Source organism: Dasypus novemcinctus, chromosome 14, assembly GCF_030445035.2.
Source record: "Dasypus novemcinctus isolate mDasNov1 chromosome 14, mDasNov1.1.hap2, whole genome shotgun sequence".
NCBI lineage: Eukaryota > Metazoa > Chordata > Mammalia > Cingulata > Dasypodidae > Dasypus > Dasypus novemcinctus.
The window spans coordinates 14,609,930-14,629,210 of NC_080686.1; the positions used below are offsets into that span (position 1 = coordinate 14,609,930).

The window sequence follows — 19,281 nt, forward strand, 5'->3', positions numbered from 1 at the left end:
TGACAATCCAGTGTCAAACAAATCTATTGGTCCTATTTTTCCAACAGCATGTCTCTGTGTCACATTTTGGTAATTCTCAAAATATTTCAAACATTTTCATTATTACTTTATCTGCTATGGTGATCTGTAACCCATGATCTTTCATGTTACTACTGTAATTGTTTGGGGGCACAACGAACCCCACCATATAAGACAGTAAAATTAATCAATAAATGTTCCTGTTCTGACTGCTCCACTGACTGGCCATTCCCCATCTCTCTCCTTCTCCATGGTCCTCCTTATTCCTTTAGACACAAGAATAATGAAATTAGGCCAACTAATAACCTTTCAGTGCCTTTAAGCATTCAAGTGAAAGGAAGTGTCACATATCTCTCACTTCAAATCAAAAGCCAGAAAAGGAGGAGCAGGTGTAGCTCAGTGTAGCCTGCTTCCCATGTACAGGGTCCCAGGTTGGATCCCCAGTACCACCTTAAAAAAAAACAAAAAACAAAAAACAAAACTAGACAGGATGATTAAGCTTAGTGAGGAAGGCATGTTAAAAGCCAAGAAAATAAGCTGAAAGCTAGGGCTCTTATATCAAACACTTAGCCAAGTTCTGAATACAAAGACAAAGTTCTTGAAGGAAATTAAGAGTGCAACTTCAGTGAGCATGAGTGATAAAGCAAAACAACAACAAAAAATAACCTGTATTGCTGATATGAAGAATAGCTTAGTGGTCTGGATAGATCAAACCAGCTACAACATTCACTTAAGCCAAGGCCTAATCTAGAGTAGGTCCTAACTCTCTTCAAGTCAATGAAGACTGAGACCGGTGGGGAAACTGCATTTAAAAAGTCTGCTAGCAGAGGTTAATTCATGAAGTTTAAGAAAGAAGGCGTCTCTTTAACACAAAAGTGCAAGGTGAAGCAGCACGGGCTGAGGTAGAAACTCCAGCAACATACAAAGACAATCTAGGTAAGATAACTGATGAAGGTGGCTACACTAAACAAAAGATTTTCAATGTCAATGAGACAGCCTTCTATTGGAAGATGTCATCTAAAACTTTTATAGTGAGGGAGAAGTCAATGCCTGGTTTCAAAGCTTCAAAGGACAGACTGACACTCTTGTTAAGTTGAAGCCAATGCTCATTTACCATCCCTAAAATCCTAGGGTACTTAAGATTTATACTAAATCTACTCTATCTGCTCTATAAATGGAACAACACCTAAACAACAACATATCTATTTACAATATGGTTTACTGAATACTTTAAGCCCACTGCTGAGACCTACTGCTCAGGAAAAAAAAGATTCCTTTCAAATACTACTGCTCGTTGACAATGCACCTGGTCACCCAAGAGCTAGGATGGAGATATACAACAATATGAATGTTGTTTTCATGCCTGCTAACTCAACATTCCTGCAGACCATTGGTCAGAGAGGCATTTTAACTTTCAAATTTTATTAATTAAAGAAATACATCTCATAAGGCTATTGCTGCCATAAATAGTGTTTCTAACTGATACATGTGGGCAAAGTCAACTGAAAACCTTTCAGAAAGGATTCCCATTCTAGATGCCATTAAAACGTTCATGATTCATAACAAGAGGTCAAAATAAACATTTGGAAGAAGTTGATTCTAATCCTCATGGATGATGTTGAGAGGTTCAAGACATAGGTGGTAGAAATAGCAAGAGAACAAGAACTAGAAGTGGACTCTGAAAACGTGACTGAATTGCTGCAATCTCATTATAACACTTGAATAGATGAAGAATTGCTTCTTACAGATGAGTAAAAAAAAGTTTTTCTTAAAATGGAATCTATTCCTGGTGAAGATGCTATCGACACTGTTGAAATGACAACAAAGGATTTGGAATATTCCATAAAATTAGCTGATAAAACAGTAACAGGGTTTGAGAGGACTGACTCCAACTTTGAAAGGGAGTCATTTTGGGAAAAATGCTATATCAAATAACATCACACGCTCAGAGATATATTTCATGAAAAAACAATCAAAGGGGCAAACTTCATTATTGTCTTATTTTTTAAAATTACCACAGCTACCCCAACCTTCAGCAACAACTACCCTGATTGAGCCAGCAGCCATCAACAGCTAAGAAAGACCCTCCACCAGAAAAAGATTATCACTTGCTGAAGGCTCAGATGGTGGTCAGCACTGTTTTGCATTTAAGCATTTTTTAATTAAGGTATGTACATTATTTTTATTAGACATTATACTACTGTACACTTAAAAGACTACAGTATAGTATAAAAATACTTCTATATGTACTGGGAAAAAAACTGTCACTTGCTTAATTGCAATATTTGCTTTATTGCATTGGTCTGGAATGGAACCCACAATATCTCCAAGGCATGCCTGTATTTTAAAAGGGACCTGATTAACTACTAAACTTCTATGCAAGCAGCAAGACCACTTTACCTAAAAAGAGTACATAATACTTCTGAGTTGCCTGCCTACCAGCTGCTTAATTTTAAGCAGCTGAGTGTTGGAGAACAGTTCCAAGAGCTATTGTAAGCCCAAGATAGCATGCAAGAGAGACCTGTAGCTGTCAGGGTCAGGGCTGAGAATTTAAGAAAAGGTTACTGCTTTATATGTCCACATTTAAATAAGGAAGATTACTATTCTAAATATACACATTCAAACATGTATTGTACACAAAATTACAAACCCTGTAAATCATATACAGTAACAAACTCAGCTTTTAAAAAGAGAATTTTACAAAAATAGAATTACCTAAAATTAAGCCCACCATTGTACTTAAATATCCGGTGCCACTTCCCAGGTTAAGAAAAGACAATCCTGGTTGAAGTTTCAACGCTTCCATAACTTCAGAATAAATGCAAGGTGCTGACAAATGTATGTTTCCATGCTTCCAGGCTAAGTCTTTGTAAGCATTGTCTCTGTATCCTTCCAAATAGTAATCTCCACGATCAATAGCTCTGAAGGCTTGTTCCACTCTTTCAGTGCGGATATACTGAGCTTCTTTTAAGTTATCAATTAAGTCATCATTATCTTCCCCAGCACTCACAGCTCCTCCCATGATAGTATTCAAATCAAATCATAAATTTAAAAAAAAATAATAAAATAAGCAGAAATGGCTTCCAACATTGGTTTTGTTTTCCTTTTAATATTGCACTTGATTTCCAAAAATAAATTAATCCTAGAAGGGAAGAATAAAAACAAACATTTAAACTTACGGTAAAAAGAAAAATAATTCCAGTTTAGTAAATATATAATAATCATTATAATTAACTACCATTGCTCAAGGACATATTCTGTGCCAGGCATTGTGTTCAGTTTCATAAATATATTATTTTCTTTAATTCTTGTAACAACTCCATAAGGTAGCCTAACTATCATCTTATCTTTACAGATGGGAAACTGGGACAAAGAGAAGTAGGTCATTAGTACTGTGATGTCGAAGGTGACAGCCAGTAGCTACACATGGCTACTTAGATTTAAATTAATTAAAGTTTAAATTTCCAGATTTCAAATACTTAATAGCCATATGTGGCCACTGACAACCATACCAGACAGCACTGCTCTACAAAATGACACTGTAATGATTTAATCCCAGGACTTCTGACTCCAGAATCCATCCTCTTAATCACTAAGTCACATGGGGCTTTCTTTATAGTATGTAATACTATAGCTTCATGTTATGAGTTAAATGATGGAATTAAAATTCAAATTTTAAAATCCACTAACAATTCCAAAATGTACTACATAAATTCAAAATGTTAACAGGAAGAATAACATAGCACCCAAACACTGGATACAAATTGTAAAGACAAAGGGACTCACATGCTGGGAGGGGTGGGAATATGTATATATATATACACACACACCTATCAATATTCTTTTGTTTGGGAAAACCTTGTTATGACAAACAATAGGATGACAAATTGTATAACAACTTTTTAGTCTAAACACTGAAACATGTTACATATATATACACACACATACAAAATATTACTTTAAAAAATTAGACCCAGCATCTTTGAATGGAAATATAAGTGCAATGTGAAAAAACTAAGAATTTCCATACATAACAGTGAATACAGAATTTAAGTTTACTTCAACTAGAGTGAATAAGCAAACTCATAAGTTCATATATTATTTTTTAACTAATAAATCAGGAAAGGAAGAAGTGAGGAATAAAATATTTATGGCCTAAATCAAGACTAATGACAGCTACCCTGGCAATGCTATAGCCCACCCTTAACTTTAGAAAAGAAAGGCAATAAGGGCCTAGAGCATCTCAGGGTCCTCAGACCCCTAGAATCAGGCGACCTTGGCACTGCTGGGGCTCAGCAGGGCTTATCACTGTCTTTGTCTTCTTTGTCTTTTCTTACGATCTCCTTAAGAACTTTCTGAGTAGAAGATATACTGGGAACTCACGTCACAATTATATTCAACTTATTTAAACTCATGTATACAAACTTGGTGGGATCCACCCCGACCGCATTCAAAAGAAAAAAAGAGGCACAATTTTAAAAGTACAAGAGTTTACTGGGAAACGGACTTTGGCCCAGTGGTTAGGGCGTCCGTCTACCACATGGGAGGTCCGCGGTTCAAGCCCCGGGCCTCCTTGACCCGTGTGGAGCTGGCCCATGCGCAGTACTGATGCGCGCAAGGAGTTCCATGCCACGCAAGGGTGTCCCCCGCGTAGGGGAGCCCCATGCGCAAGGAGTGCACCCGTAAGGAGAGCCGCCCAGCACGAAGGAGAGAGCAGCCTGCCCAGGAGTGGCGCCGCCCACACTTCCCGTGCCGCTGATGACAACAGAAGCGGACAAAGAAACAAGACGCAGCAAAAAGACACAGAGAACAGACAACCGGGGGAGGGGAGGGGAATCAAATAAATAAAAATAAATCTTAAAAAAAAAAAAAAAAAAAAGAGTTTACAGCACCATCTCCGAGCTGAGTATATTTCCTTACTTTAAAATTACAATAAGCCTATAAGAAAGCTAGCGTGCCCAGTTTCAAGTAGGAAAACATGTCAGGGGTAGAATGCTGCAGTTGATGTGACTGTTGCTGTAGGAGCCCAGAGGAACCTAAGCAGAGGGTGAGATCCTAAATCAAGGGAAGCTTCCCTAAAGGCATAAAACTGTAGTACAGTTAAAAGGAGTAAGGAAATTGTAGGTTAAGAAGATAGCTGGTATCAAAGCAAGAGAGAACAAGATGCTTTTAGAAAAGTTAAATGCAGTTGGCACATTTCTGAACCATAAATAACCTTTTACATGTAGGTCAGCGATTTTTCATTTGTGTATCTGTCTGTCTGTGGGAACTTATGAACATTAATCAAATTTATGGATCCTCTCTATATTAAAATGAAAAAAGAAAAGAACAAATCAGAAGTTTTACATATAATTTCAGAAGAATCCTGAGTCCCTAGAGACCCACGATTCTACTCTAATTTATGAACAACTACTGCAAGCAACAGAGATTTTAACAGAAGAGGGACAACTGTGTATCCATTTTACATCCAACGTCTGTGTACAGGAAGACCTATCTCAGAGCTACTGCAATAAACCCCGAGACCAGGTAATCAGGAAGATGAAAAAACATCACCCTATCAACAAATGGCTGCACAAGAAGGAGAAACCAGATCTCCCAGATTCCTTCCTAATGGTCTAGTAGGAAAGACAGATTTGGACAGAAAACTGCAAGAGTACCCAGGAAGGAGGTAGTCAAAAAAAGGTTTCCTAGAATAGGAGCTACACTGCATGTTTCTTTAATACAAATTTGCTTAAACAGTATATACAGTAATGATGTGGATATAATAACAATGTTGCATTGGGAAGCGGACATGGGTCAACTGATAGAGCATCTGCCTACCACATGGGAGGTCCGGGGTTCAAACCCAGGGCCTCCTGGCCTGTGTGGTGAGCTGGCCCATGCAGTGCTACTGCGCGCAAGGAGTGCTGTGCTACACAGGGATGTCCTCTGCACAAGAAGCTGCACCCGCAAGGAGTGTGCCCCAAATTAAGCTGCCCTGCACAAAAAACACAGCCTACCCAGGAGTGGCACTGAACACACACAGATAGCTGACACAGCAAGATGATGCAACAAAAAAAGTGACACAGATTCCCAGTGCTGCCGAGAATGCGAGGAGATGAAGAACACATAGTGAATGGACAAAGAGAGCACGATGGGGGGTGGGGGGGTGGGGGGGTGTGAAGGGGAAAGGGGAGAGATATAAAATCTTAAAAAAAAAAAAAGAATGCTGCGCTGGTTCACAGCACATGTTCACATTTTAAAGCAATCAGGAAGGAACGTGCTTTCTCATATTAAAGAGATACCCTTAGCAACTTATGAGGACCAAGCAAAAATGTGAAAATATGCAGAGTACCTTCTTATAAGGCAATCAGAGACTGATATAGTGGCTTCAAGTTATCTGGGGGAGCTAGGAATGTATATGAATATGTTCTAAGACATTTCTTCCTGAATTAAACCAGATTAATGAAGAAGGCTACATCAAGGTTAACATTAAAATTTGATAAAAATGATACCCACACCAAGGAAATTGTTCTACAAGGCCCAGTTCTCAAAAGAGGAGGATGACCCCTAGTGTTTAGAGATGGAAAAAACTGCCTGTGGTGCTGGGTGCAAATCTATTCACAGAGATGTAACTATACTAGAAATCTTATTAGGATTACTATTAATTTTGCTGGTGTGAAAGATACTAAATTGAGAAGGTTTTTAGCGTTACACCGTGACTATTTTCCCCACAAGCCATTGCTCTGCCAAACATGAAGTGTTTTCAGATGTTATAATAGAAAAACTCAGTATCTGACCTCTTGGACTCCTGAAAGGACCTTTGGGACCCCAGGAACCCAGACCACATCTGGAAAATGGCTGGCATGAATAGTCAATTACAAAACAGTACAAGGAGAGCTATGGTGGCGAAATAAGGGTGTGATGGGGCCCCAACCCAGATGATTGCTGGGGGAGGGAGAGACGGAGGGAGTAGGGGATTTACTAAAAGAGATGAAGCCTCAGTAAGCCCAGAAAGCAGAGAGAGGAAAAGGGCTGAGGTATGTGAAACCGCATGTGCAAAGACAAAGACAACAGAAGCAATGCACACATCAAGATACTACAGATAGTAGAGGGGAACTGAAGTAGAGACACAAAGTGTGTCGTGGAGCTAGAGAGACAGAAAGGAGCCAGGGAAGCTTGCATATCAAATACAGTGTCTTCCTGCAGAAAAGGGGAGCCTCTGAAGGCTTTCAGAAATCAAGGATGCCACATTTAAAACAGGATGTTACGAAAAACTCAAAACTGTAGAAGTGAATGTATTTTAATAATTTACTTGACCTTTGGGTAACAATGTTTACATAGTCACAGTAGTGAAAGCATAATTGCTGATTCAATTTAAATAATTTAAATATTTAATTTAAATATTCATTTAACCACACTGGCAGGATGAGAGAGGAGTGGTGGGCATAGGAGCAAAAATCTCATCTAGGATAACAGAAGTAAATGCAGTTTAAGATTAGTGAATTATGGGAAACGGACTTGGCCCAATGGATAGGGCATCCGCCTACCACATGGGAGGTCCACGGTTCAAACCCCAGGCCTCCCTGACCCTTGTAGAGCTGGCCCACGTGCAGTGCTGATGCACGCAAGGAGTGCCCTGCCACGCAGGGGTGTCCCAGTGTAGGGGAGCCCCACGCACAAGGAGTGCAATGCGCCCTGTAAGGAGAGCTGCCCAGCGTGAAAGAAAGTGCAGCCTGCCCGGGAATGGTGCCGCACACACGGAGAGCTGACACGCAACAAAAAGAAACGCAGATTCCTGGTGCCACTGATAAGGATAGAAGCAGTCGTGGAAGAACACACAGCAAATGGACACAGGCAACAGATAACTGGCGGGGGGGGGGGGGGGGGGAGAAATAAATAAAAAATAAATCTAAAAAAAAAGATTAGTGGATTAAGAAGAAGAAGAAACATCTTAGTTATCAATGTGGTAGTAACCACCTTATGAAAGAACTGTGTTTTAAGTTACCTCTCTCTGTAGTGTGGCCTAGGGGCAGAAAGGGAGAGGCCAAGAACTGCTATATTTTGGTTTTATTCCTTGTAATACCACCTGACTTTTAAACTGTTTGCACTTTCTTTGAACAAAATTGAAAAAGTAAAGATAAAAATAAAAGTGGTATGTGTGTATATAGACCAGATGAAGTACAATAAAGACACATGGAGAACAATTTCTCAGGAATAAAAATAAGTTTTATCAAATAAAATAGTCTAGAGCAGAAAAATCAAGGGAAAAAAAGAGGAGATAAAAATTTACACCACAAAGCTTGAAATATACAGGTCTTCCTAGCATACAGACTGTTCTTGAAACTTGGCAGAAGAATTACTATAAACTAAATTACATTTTTATAATATTTATGGATTTAATTACAATAGTGTGATTATTTGTAGAAAATTAAAATGTAAATGTTTACTGATAATCCAAAGAACCACTGTTATTTACTTTCTAAATATCAACTTGCTTGTTTTAACACAATATTAATATTATACTCAGTTCTACTGCTTAATTTTTCAGTTTATACATATTAAGCATTTTGTAATGCCATCAAATATTCTTCCAAAATCTAGAGGTAGGATATTCCACTGCAGGATGCACCGGGATGCAAATGGTCCCACTCATGGGCACTGGCATTTTAATCAATTATAATTGATGCCCATTTGGGGAGCCTGCAATCTAAAACCTGTAGTGAATATTTTCATAATTCAACAATAATCCTTTGACTTGAAATATAAGACATCATCTTTTATGAAAGTAAAGCTGAGTATTAAAAAGTCAGCATATTAGGTCTTAGTCACGAAAAAGTGGCAAATACCAGACCAGAGCTTCAATCTTGGCCTTGATTTTTTTTAGTAACATAGCTGCACAGCTCTGGGCAACTCCCAGAACTACATTTCCCCACCTGAGATGAAAAGGCTCAATTAGACCATCTCTAAGTTCCTGCAGCTCTAGTTTCCCTGCTGTTTTAGCACAAATCAGACCTGCACTTTTAAACACCACCTGTGTTACTATCTAGGAAGGACTGTCCATGTTTTGGCATTTCTGGTATTCTGACCACATCTTTACTTTCCCACTCCAGCCATTTTGTCTTCTATGGAGAAACAATTTTAGGAATTTTCAAGTCCTGCATTTAAAAAATGAAAGTAAAATAAGCAATTTGAGGGGAAGAAGAAAAGGTAAAGGCAGAAAAAGAGTATCAGAACAGATTAAAGAACTGATCCATTTAAGTAGTCATGTCTGTTTGAGAAGGCAGTCATATTTTTACTTCAACAACACAATTTCATTCCCTGGCATTTCCCTGAGGGGAGGGGAGAAGCAGTAACAAAGAAAACAAAGCACTCATTCACATATGAACACCTGAAAAGATCTGCAAAGTATTCCAAAAAGTTGCTTGCTCTTTTTTCAAAATTTAGGTTTGTGGCTTAAATATACTTGCTGCAGGCCCAGTTCAAAATTACGGTGTATTTTAGGCAGGTTAGGGAGATGCTTTGTGGAAGGTTAAGGGCTGAAAACAACTCAAAGGCGGTGGGAAGCAAACAGATGGCAGACAGATGTCGCAGAGTAGGAGGAGAACAGAGAATGAATGCTGACTCACTTTCCTTCCCTCTTAGCAACTAGTGGCAAACAGCCAATGCTCCTTGCTGCTCCTTTCACTGCAAAGGTGAGGACAAAGCTCACTTTGCTTTGGGGGACAGTGACCCTAAGGAAAACACACTATTTCACTATTTAAAAGCATGAAAAAAAAGGGATGTTCTTCATGCCCTCGAAGAGCTTTTGATGGGATTCATGGACCAAGGCTGCCTTGTGTGTGGAAGCAACTACACTTGAGAAATGTTTTTTTTCCCTCAATGATGGGACTAATTAACAGATATTATGAAATATAAATACATAACTATGAAAGAAGAGGGAAAGATGGGAGAGAGAAAGGAGAAGGGAGGGGAAGGGAGGGGAGAGGAGGAAAGAAAGGGAAGGAAAGGCTTAACTCCTCTCATTGAATATAAGCTCCATGAAGGAAGAAATTTTTGTCAATTTTCACTGCTGTATCCTCAGAAGCTATAAGTGTCTGGCTTAATACATGCCTGTGGAATAAATGAATAAATCATACAATAAGGGTATTTCAGTAACCAGAAATATTCTTAAATAAAACTAATCATTAATGAGTTACAGTAAGCCTCAAGTCGTTTAAGGTATACCCATCTTTCAAATAAACAATACGTTCAACTTTCAAATCCATTATTTTTAAAAGTTCACGACTCAGTTGCCAAAAGCATCAACCTATCTCTGTAATTTCCTTATCTACTACACAGCAAGCACTGCCTCTAATTTCTCACCATAATCCTATGAAGAGGTACTAACGTCATTTTACTGATAAAGAGAATGAAGTTCAGAGACCACCAAAGGACCTCAAGCTCTTGAGTAGCAGAGCCACAACTCAAACCAAGTTGGCCAAGCTATAAAACCCTCCATAAATAATACAGTTTCCACAGAGGGTCCTGACCCATAATTCAAAAGTGAACTTTTCATTAACTCTTATAAAGAGGCATTCAATTCAGATCTTTTTTTCTCTCTCAATCAACTTTTCCTCATTTTTCCCTTCTTTTTAATACTCTCAGCTCCAAAGGAAAAATAGTGGGAGAAAAGCATCCCTATGTCATCATTCACCAACTGTGCAGCCTCAGGTAAATTATTTAACCAGTTGTCTTTAGTTTCCTTATCTATGAAATGGGAATAATAACAACCACAACAAAAATTTGTTAAAATTGAACAACATATTTCATATAAAACTCCTAACATATCGTTGTCCAATAAATGCCAGCTTTCCTTCACTTCTATGACAAATGGGGCACATTTTACACTTTCATATTTAAGTACCTACGACTAAAAAGGGAAAACAAAAGAGTACTACATCTGAATTCTAGTGAAATGACCATTTACCAGCTTTCTTAAAACATAAACCAAAAGAGTGAAAATGTAAAATCCTGAATTACAGAGGTCAAGGAGGAGAAAAACCAAGGAAGAGTCTCCAGAAGTGAAAAGAATACACATTCACACATAAGTTAACAGAAACAGAAAACTCAATGTGAAAAAAGGACAATGCAGTGTTTTTCGCTAGAAGTCCTAGAAGGACAAGCTGCTCAAGTAGTAAAATCAGGTACCAAACTTCTCTCTGATAGTTTAGTATATGGGCCACCGAAGCGAGCACTATCTCTCTGATAGTTTAAATTCAATCTCACTTCCTCACTTCTGCCCTTCTTAACCTTTTTTTTTTCTCTAACAGAAGACATGTTATATAACTCAGCAAAAATTAACTGTCTTGTATAGTTTTCCTTGGTTCCACATCTTTTCTGTCCAGACTATAATCTCCCTGAAGACAAAAATAATGTCTATTATATTTGTTCAATATATCCCTCACTGTCAGAAGGTCTTAGCAAGCACTTAATAAGTAACTGTCAACTAAGTATAAAACACTGTAGTTGAATAAGTTCCTTCCTTCCAGTTTCAAATTTGATTGTACACACTGGCCACAGCAACGTTCAGGTATATGTTATTCCTCTATATTCCCCTGAACTCTAGAAACTTCATCTGATCAGGTAACTAACTGGTTTAAGTCACTGTCTCAAAATAATGCAAGATTGCCTCCTTCCTCATCCTTCCAACTCATTACTACAAATAAATTTATAATATCAAAATAAGTTTTCTTAGAAGTAGCCATATCATTTTGTGATATTTGGCACATTTTAACACACCTGTATTCACAAATGCAAGCTTTTCAGTTACATTCTCAATTCCACTATTCCAGTGTTGCTTCCTATGCCTTTTCTTTTCTTGTCCGTTTCCCCAATTATTTTAATTATCCTATTTTCCTTACCTGGGCAGTGAAATGAATTCAAAAAGATGGAGGAACAACAGAAAACATTTCCATTCAAGTTTACGTAGAGAATATGAGATGATAATTTTTCATGTACCTCCAAAAAGTGCTCCTCTCACTTTTACTAAGAGATCTAAATATACGGCCAACAATGAATAAACACAACCCTAAATCCATATCTGCATACACCATCAGTATGCCAAGTTCTATATATCTTCATGCTAATAAAATCAATTCTACATAGATTAAGAGCCTCAGATTTGAGGATTTTGCTAACAATCTTTCAATTTTTAAAGAAATGTAAGAAGGGCTATATAAGAAATGCTATACTTAGCTATTTTTGTTGTTATTGTGGCTACTATATTTATGGGAGATGCAGCCTAGAAAAAAATTTTAAAACAAAATATTTTTAACTCAGAAAAGTCTGAGAGAAATCAAGATTTCTTAAAATTAAGTGACTATAATGCTTCTTTAAAAAAATATTGTTTTCTTACTTAGCTTCAATATTTCAGTTATTGATAAGACCTAATATTACAGAAACCTGACATAACAGTCTGTTGGAGACTGAAATGAAAAAAGGCCAAAAAATAAACTATTACAGAAAATATAAAGTCAAAGAGGTGAAATCATCTGAAGTGTTTTTCTTCTGGACTATTTTACTTTTATTCTCGTTAGCAAGCTATTCACTCTCTTCACAGGAAAAGTTCACAAAATATTTTCAACCTCCTGACAAAAATTACATAATTCAATTTATTAAATATATAAGACTGAATCCACATAGGTTAGGGTGGTGAGTCATGATACCCACCCAACAAATGTAAAATTTTGGTCAGAACCCAACAGGATTTGTATTAGTAGAAATGTGACTTGATTTTACTTTGCCCATTTGATATTGCTGAGAAGGATAATCTGTAGAGTGAATATTAGTATATCTAATTACCCATGAGTCATATTCTAACAAAGTGCTCTGTTCAAAATAAATTTAAATTAAGCTTAAATAAGGGATCATGTGATACAGTATGGGCTCAAGGTTAGAACCCTAATCCTAAAACTTCCTAGTTATATAAACTCATTCTAAGTACAAAAGCAAAGCATAAAATCATAAAGGAGAAAATTGAAGAATCTGACTACATAAAATGAAGTGTTTTATCTGACAAACCACACCATAAGACATTAAAATAAAAATGTCAAGCTGTGAAAAACAATTGTTAACATATGACTTACAAGGAGTATTTACAAATAAACATTCCTTTTTTTTTAAATGGGCAGGTGACAAAACACTATTATCTTCAACTGCACAAGTAATAAAAAATATGCAAAGCTTTTAAAAGACAGTTTTTGGACTACAGGGTATTTTTTTAAAAGATTTATTTATTTATTTCTCTCCACTCTCCCCACCAGTTGTCTGTTCTCTGTGTCTGTCTGCCGTGTGTTCTTCTTTGTCCGCTTCTGTTGTTGTCAGCGGCACCAAGAACCTGTGTTTCTTTTTGTTGCGTCATCTTGTTGTGTCAGCTCTCTGTGCGTGCGGTGCCATTCTTGGGCAGGCTCAACTTTCTTTTGTGCTGGGCAGCTCTCCTTATGGGGCTCACTCCTTGCGCATGGGGCTCCCATACACGGGAGACACCCCTGCGTGGCAGGGCACTCCTTGCACGCATCAGCACTGTGCATGGGCCAGCTCCACACAGGTCAAGGAGGCCTGGGGTTTGAACCGTGGACCTCCCATATGGTAGACGGACGCCCTAACCACTGGGCCAAGTCCACTTCCCTATAGAATTGGTAATGATTAAAAAGACTTGTTGGCAAAAGGTGTGGGAAAACATGTTTTGCATTTTTACTTATTACATTTTCCTATTTATTAATAATAATCTCCCCACTTCCTATCCTGAGGACAGTAAAAAATCAACTCTTCCACCTTTACTGGAGCTCTGGCATCTCTACTTCTTCTCTGGAGTCTTCTCCGTTCTTCATCTCTTACTATCAGAGGCATCTTCAACGTATAGGAAACAATCTATTAAGTCCCCAAAGGTAGACAATATCTGCAAGTCACTTAACTCTGGGGATCTTCTCATCCAATTGTCCAACTTCCAAATCCCTTTTTATCCTCTATTTTCATCTTTCATCTTTTTCTACCACTACATTTAATCTTCAACTTTACTAGTCCTTTACCCCAGGGTTCAACAAACATTTTCAACACAGGGACAAATTTTCCCATTTGAGGGCCATAGTTTCCTTCACAACTTCTAAAATCTACTGGAGTACAAAAGCAGTCATGTAAATTGAAAAGCATGACTTTAATGTCCAAATTTTATTTATGGATACTGAAATTTGAATTGCATGTAATTTTCACTTGTCACAAAATATTATTCTATTTATTTTTCTCAACCATTTAAAAATGTAAACACCATTTCTTCCCATTTACAGTGGTGCCCGGCCTGATCTGCGCTCTTCTACTGCACCTCCAACCATACCTCTTCCCATAGCCTTTGCTTAGGAATTATCTGAGGGTCCCTTGACCATACCATGTTTCTTCATGCCTCCCTGTCTTTGCATATGCCCTCATTCTCTATCTGGAAATTCCTTTTTGTCCATTAAGAGCTACTAAAGAGTTCCCTCCTCCTGGAAAACTTAGCTCTAAGTCCATCCTCAGGACAATCAGATGGCTTTTTCAATGCTCATAAAATACCTTGAGTATTGTGGCAGTTTGAAATTATTTTCTTAATTCCAAAAAGAGAAAGAGTATGTTTGTAAGTAGATCCACTCCTGTGGGTAAGAGACCTTTTTTCAAAAGAACCACTTCAATAAGACATAACAAAGGTTGAGTCTCTACCCTTGTGCTGGATCCTCTAAAAAAGCAAAGCGTTCTGCACTTTTTGATCTGGCTATGTGACACAGAGCAGCAGCTCAAGCAGCTGAGGCCCCAGGGAGAGATGAAACATTTGTTGATAGCTTGCAGCTGAAATCCAGAAGAAAGAGGAGAAGCTGAGCCTGAGAAAAGAGGTCTGGTAAGAGAAAAGCCCTATTCCTGGTTGCCCTCAGCTGAGCTCCGGGATCTGGTACAGCCTGGAGGGGAAGGCAGAGATCAGGCCAAGATCACCCGCCATCTTGCTTCAACATGGGGAAGCTGACTTGGATGACAAAGGACCTCTTATGGTGCCGCGAGTTGGTGTTTTCACAGCCTGGGAACTGTAAGCTTTTACTCCAAATAAATACCCTTTATTAAACCAACACACTTCTGGTACTTTGCATCAGCAGCCATTTGGGAAACTAAAACAAGTATACTTCTATTTCACCTCTACACCAAGTTATTATTGTCTTTTGCCACTAGATTATGGTCTCTTCAAGGGAAGGATCTATATGATATTCACCTGTTTATTTCTAGTACTTAGCTGAGGGCCTATCACCCAGGGGAGTAATCAGTAAATGATGAGAGACTAAGTGAATGAATAAAATACTTTTGTCATGACATTCAATAAAAATGAAAGAATGAAAACCAATATCTGAATTACACAGAAACACAAACTGGTTTGTTTTGCCTCTAAGACTGGCATGCCTTATAACAAAGAGATTAAGTCAAGACCCTAGCTAATTTTTAAGTTAGTCTAGTTTCCTAAGTATTAATGATTTGGAAAGAACAGGAGACATAGCCATGTGCTGGACAAGTTATATATTCCTTTATATGAATATATTATACTAAATATACTGTACATATACTATATGTTATGTGTACTGTATATTGTAGATAATGTACTGGGCACTCAAAGTATTGTATATTATATAATAAAATAGTAAAAAGTCTTAGAGAACTTACAATTTAGTTGGTGAAACTAAACTAAGAAAAAATGGAAGAAAGAAAAAGCAATTGATGTATTTCATTAATTCATAATCTATGTAAATCAAAGAGAACTGGAATAGTCAGAGACAGAAGATGAACCTGTGATACCAAAAGAAATATCATCAGAATATAAACTATTTAAACATGTAACTTTCAACTATTTGAATTAATAAAGCTACATTTAAGTACATTTAGTTTGCCAGGGATGCTATCAAAATATCACAAACTGGTTGGCTTAAGTAACAAGAATTTACTGGCTCACAGTTTGGTGGTTAGAAGTCCAAAATCAAGGTATCTGCAAGCCATGCCTTCTTCAAAGTCTACAGCATTTTGGTGGTGGCTTGCTAGCTATCAGCCTGTGCCTATTACATGGCAATCTGTCTCTGTCTCCTCCTGTTCAATTATCTCTGTCCAATTTCCTCTGCTTATAAGGTCTCCAGTTAGATTAGAATAAGGACTATCCTCATTCAATTCTGCCTCACCTAAATAGCATCTCAAAGGACCTGGGGTTAAGAACTGAAGATCCCTTTTACAAAATGAGCTCACACCCATAGCACATGGGTTAGGACTTGAGCATGTCTTCCTGGAGGAAATTATTCAATCTACCACATATACATACAAGCATATATAGAAAGAAAGAGAACATGTGATATAGACACACACAGGGGAAGGAAAGAAAATTATACTGAATTTCTTCTGAATTATTAATGCAATATTAACCACAGTAAATTTCACAAACGATCAATATTTTAAGTTGTTTTACAAATATTATCTAGTGTGAAGCAGTGCATAAAGGCTGGTAAATGCCCAAAAGATTTTTAAAATGTATTCGGAAAGTCAACCTGTAAACAACCTAGGCATTATACTATATTTTTTCTCTTGATCTAAATCATTCTCTTGATCTGCAAACTTAACTAATATAAGGTTATAAAAAGTTTACAAGAGCTTTTTTTTTTTGTATCTGAATTCCTTTTTTGCACTATAGCAAAAGCAAGAAAATGAGGCCAACTCAAAAACAAACTAGGGGAGAACAAGCACAAAATGAGTAGCAAGGTTTACAAATCACTTCTTCCACTAGAAAAATGAAAGAGTTGGAAAGAGACTAGAATTAACTAGGTAGTACCCCAGGCACCAAAATGAACATTTAGAACATTTACAGGAGTGTCAGAAAGAGCAAGAGGCTGCCCAGAGTCCAGCTTTTGTAAGTGAAAGCAGAACCAGTGACCAGCCCCCACTGCTCAGCCCTGCACAGCAGCTAAAGACACCTATAGGAAAGCAACCAGGAATCGTAGCCACAACCTGGGACTGGAGCCAGGACTGGCGGAAGAACCCTTCTCTTGTAAAAGGTGGAGTAGAGGGTAGGGGTCAGTCTGGGGAAATCCCTGAGGGACCAGCATGGAAGCTGGCCTTAGTTTGGCCCACAAGACAAGCCAGAAGAACCTCCCAAAAGCACCCACCAGGACTTAAGAACCTAGGGCATCTACTTTGGCTTTACTACCACCCCTCCCCTTCCTTCTGCCCATGAGCTTTTCCTTGTTTGGCAGATTCCTGAGGGCACAGCACAGACTCTGGCCTCGGTTTCAGCCCTCTTCACAGCAGCAGCTTCTGGGCTCAGATTAGCAATTTACCAGGACTTAAAGGGGCAGTGTACTTTTTCATAGTTTGGGTTTCTTCTATCTCTTTCTCTTGTTGCTGCAGACATTAGCCTCAGTTTCTCTCAGAAGCAGAGTCTTCTGACCTTATACCAATATCTACAGAGCCAAAAAGAGCCAGTAAACCACTTTTTGCTTTCTCTCTCTCTCTTTTTTTGGGGTGGGGTGGTGGGGTGTGGGTGGATTTCAGATCCCTGAAAAACAAGCAGGGATGCTGGCCTAGGTTTCAGAATGGAAAGCAGCAACTTCTGGCTTCCTACTGGCACAAAACAAAAGGCTTGGTGAGGCAGTGCACTTCCTTATATTCTTTCCTTGTTTTGTTTTCAGCTTTGCTTTTTTTTTTTTTTTGCGGGCAGCGGTGTCCATTTGTTAGTATTTCTTTTCCCTTTTCTTTGTGTGTGTGTGTGTTTTGTTTTGTTTTGTTTTGCTTGCTTTTAAAAAGAGTGAGAGAACTATATTTCCAGAGTATGCACAGGTAACAGTCAGCATATGGAGTTCTCAATGAAAAACTACAAAACATACAAGGAGACAAGAAAGTATGACCCAGTCCATAAGGGGGAAAAAATGTGACAGAAAATATTCCAGAGGTAGCACAGTCTCTAGAATTACTAATCAAAGATCTTAGAACAACTCACAAAAAGAGGATTAGTGAACTAAAGGCATACAGGGACAAACTAAAGGTAACCAGGAAAACAATACAAGAACAAAATGAGAATTTCAGTAATGAGACAGAAATCATAAAGAAGAACCAAGGCGAAATTCTGGCACTCAAAAGTACAATAACTGAAGTGGAAAATTCAATACAAGGGTCCAAGAAAAGACTGGAGGAGGCAGACAAAAGGAGCAGTGACCCTGAAGACAAAACAGCTGAAATTGCCAAGGTTAAGATCACCAAGGTTGAGGAGCAGAAATAAACAAACAAACAAACAGAGCCTGAGGATCCTGTAGGACACTGTACCAGTTTAATATAATTGATGAATTGCAAAATGAAATACTGGATGATGCTTGTAATCTAATCTGTACCTGGGCATGATTGAGTTATGATTAGGGCACTGCGTCCCCACCCCTTGGTGGGTGGGGACTCACAGATAAAAGACATGGGGAAGAAGAGAGTTGGGAATTTCTGATGTTAGAGTTTGATGCTGAAGACCGGAGAAGTCAGTACCAGAGAAAAGAGAAGCCAACACCAGGGAGGAAGGAAGCTTGAACCCAGAGAAAAGCAAGTCCCAGGAACATAGGAACCCAGGAAGCCTGAACCCTCACAGAAGTTGGCAGCCATCTTCCTCCAAATAGACTTTGGTAAAAGAAGTAACTTACACGTTATGGCCTGATATCTGTAAGCTCCTACCCCAAATAAATACCCTTTAAAAAGCCCAAAAGATTTCTGGTATTTTGTATCAGCACCCCTTTGACTGACTAATACAGATATCATCAAGCAAAGCAAAATATGTATCATAGAAGTCCCAGAAGGAAAAGAGATAAAAGGCCAAAAAAACATATTTGAAGAAATAATAATAGAAAACTCCCCAAATCTGATGAAAGATATAAATATACAAATCCAAGACGCTCAACAAACTTCAAGCAGAATGAACTCCAACAGATTTAAATCGAGTCACATTATCATCAAACTGCCCAATGCCAGCCACAAAGACAGAATCTTAAAAACAGCAAGAAAGAAGCAACATGTCATGTGTAAGGGATCCTTAAAAAGATTAACATCCAATATCTCAACAGAAACCATTGAGTCCAAATGGCAGTGGAAAAAACATATTTAAAGTGCTGAAAGAAAAGAAGCCTCTAACCAAAAACAATGTACCTGGCAGAGCTGTCCTTCAAAATAGAGGGAGAAACTAAGATATTTCTAGACAAACAAAAGCTGAGGGAATTCATTAACTAG

At 38.2% G+C, this 19,281-nt stretch overlaps 1 protein-coding gene and 1 long non-coding RNA gene across 4 annotated transcripts in view; one reads left to right on the forward strand and one right to left on the reverse strand.

The window, feature by feature from the left end:
• LOC111760988 (uncharacterized) overlaps nucleotides 1–15,125 on the forward strand; it is a 65,742-nt gene extending 50,617 nt beyond the window's left edge. Inside the window, exons 3-5 of one of the 2 annotated variants that reach the window (XR_002794489.3) lie at nucleotides 2,039–2,185; nucleotides 10,645–10,710; nucleotides 14,322–15,125. This is a non-coding gene — a long non-coding RNA (uncharacterized lncRNA). The remainder of the gene's footprint in view (nucleotides 1–2,038; nucleotides 2,186–10,644; nucleotides 10,711–14,321) is intronic. The other variant, XR_009180387.2, reaches the window with a different exon arrangement.
• Nucleotides 1–19,281, reverse strand: part of PCMTD1 (protein-L-isoaspartate (D-aspartate) O-methyltransferase domain containing 1) — a 76,657-nt gene that overhangs the window by 36,474 nt on the left and 20,902 nt on the right. For both annotated transcript variants that reach the window (XM_058275522.1, XM_004479838.4), the window contains exon 2: nucleotides 2,734–3,160. In XM_058275522.1, coding sequence (XP_058131505.1) covers nucleotides 2,734–3,040 — 307 coding nt within the window. In that variant the 5' untranslated portion in view covers nucleotides 3,041–3,160. The remainder of the gene's footprint in view (nucleotides 1–2,733; nucleotides 3,161–19,281) is intronic.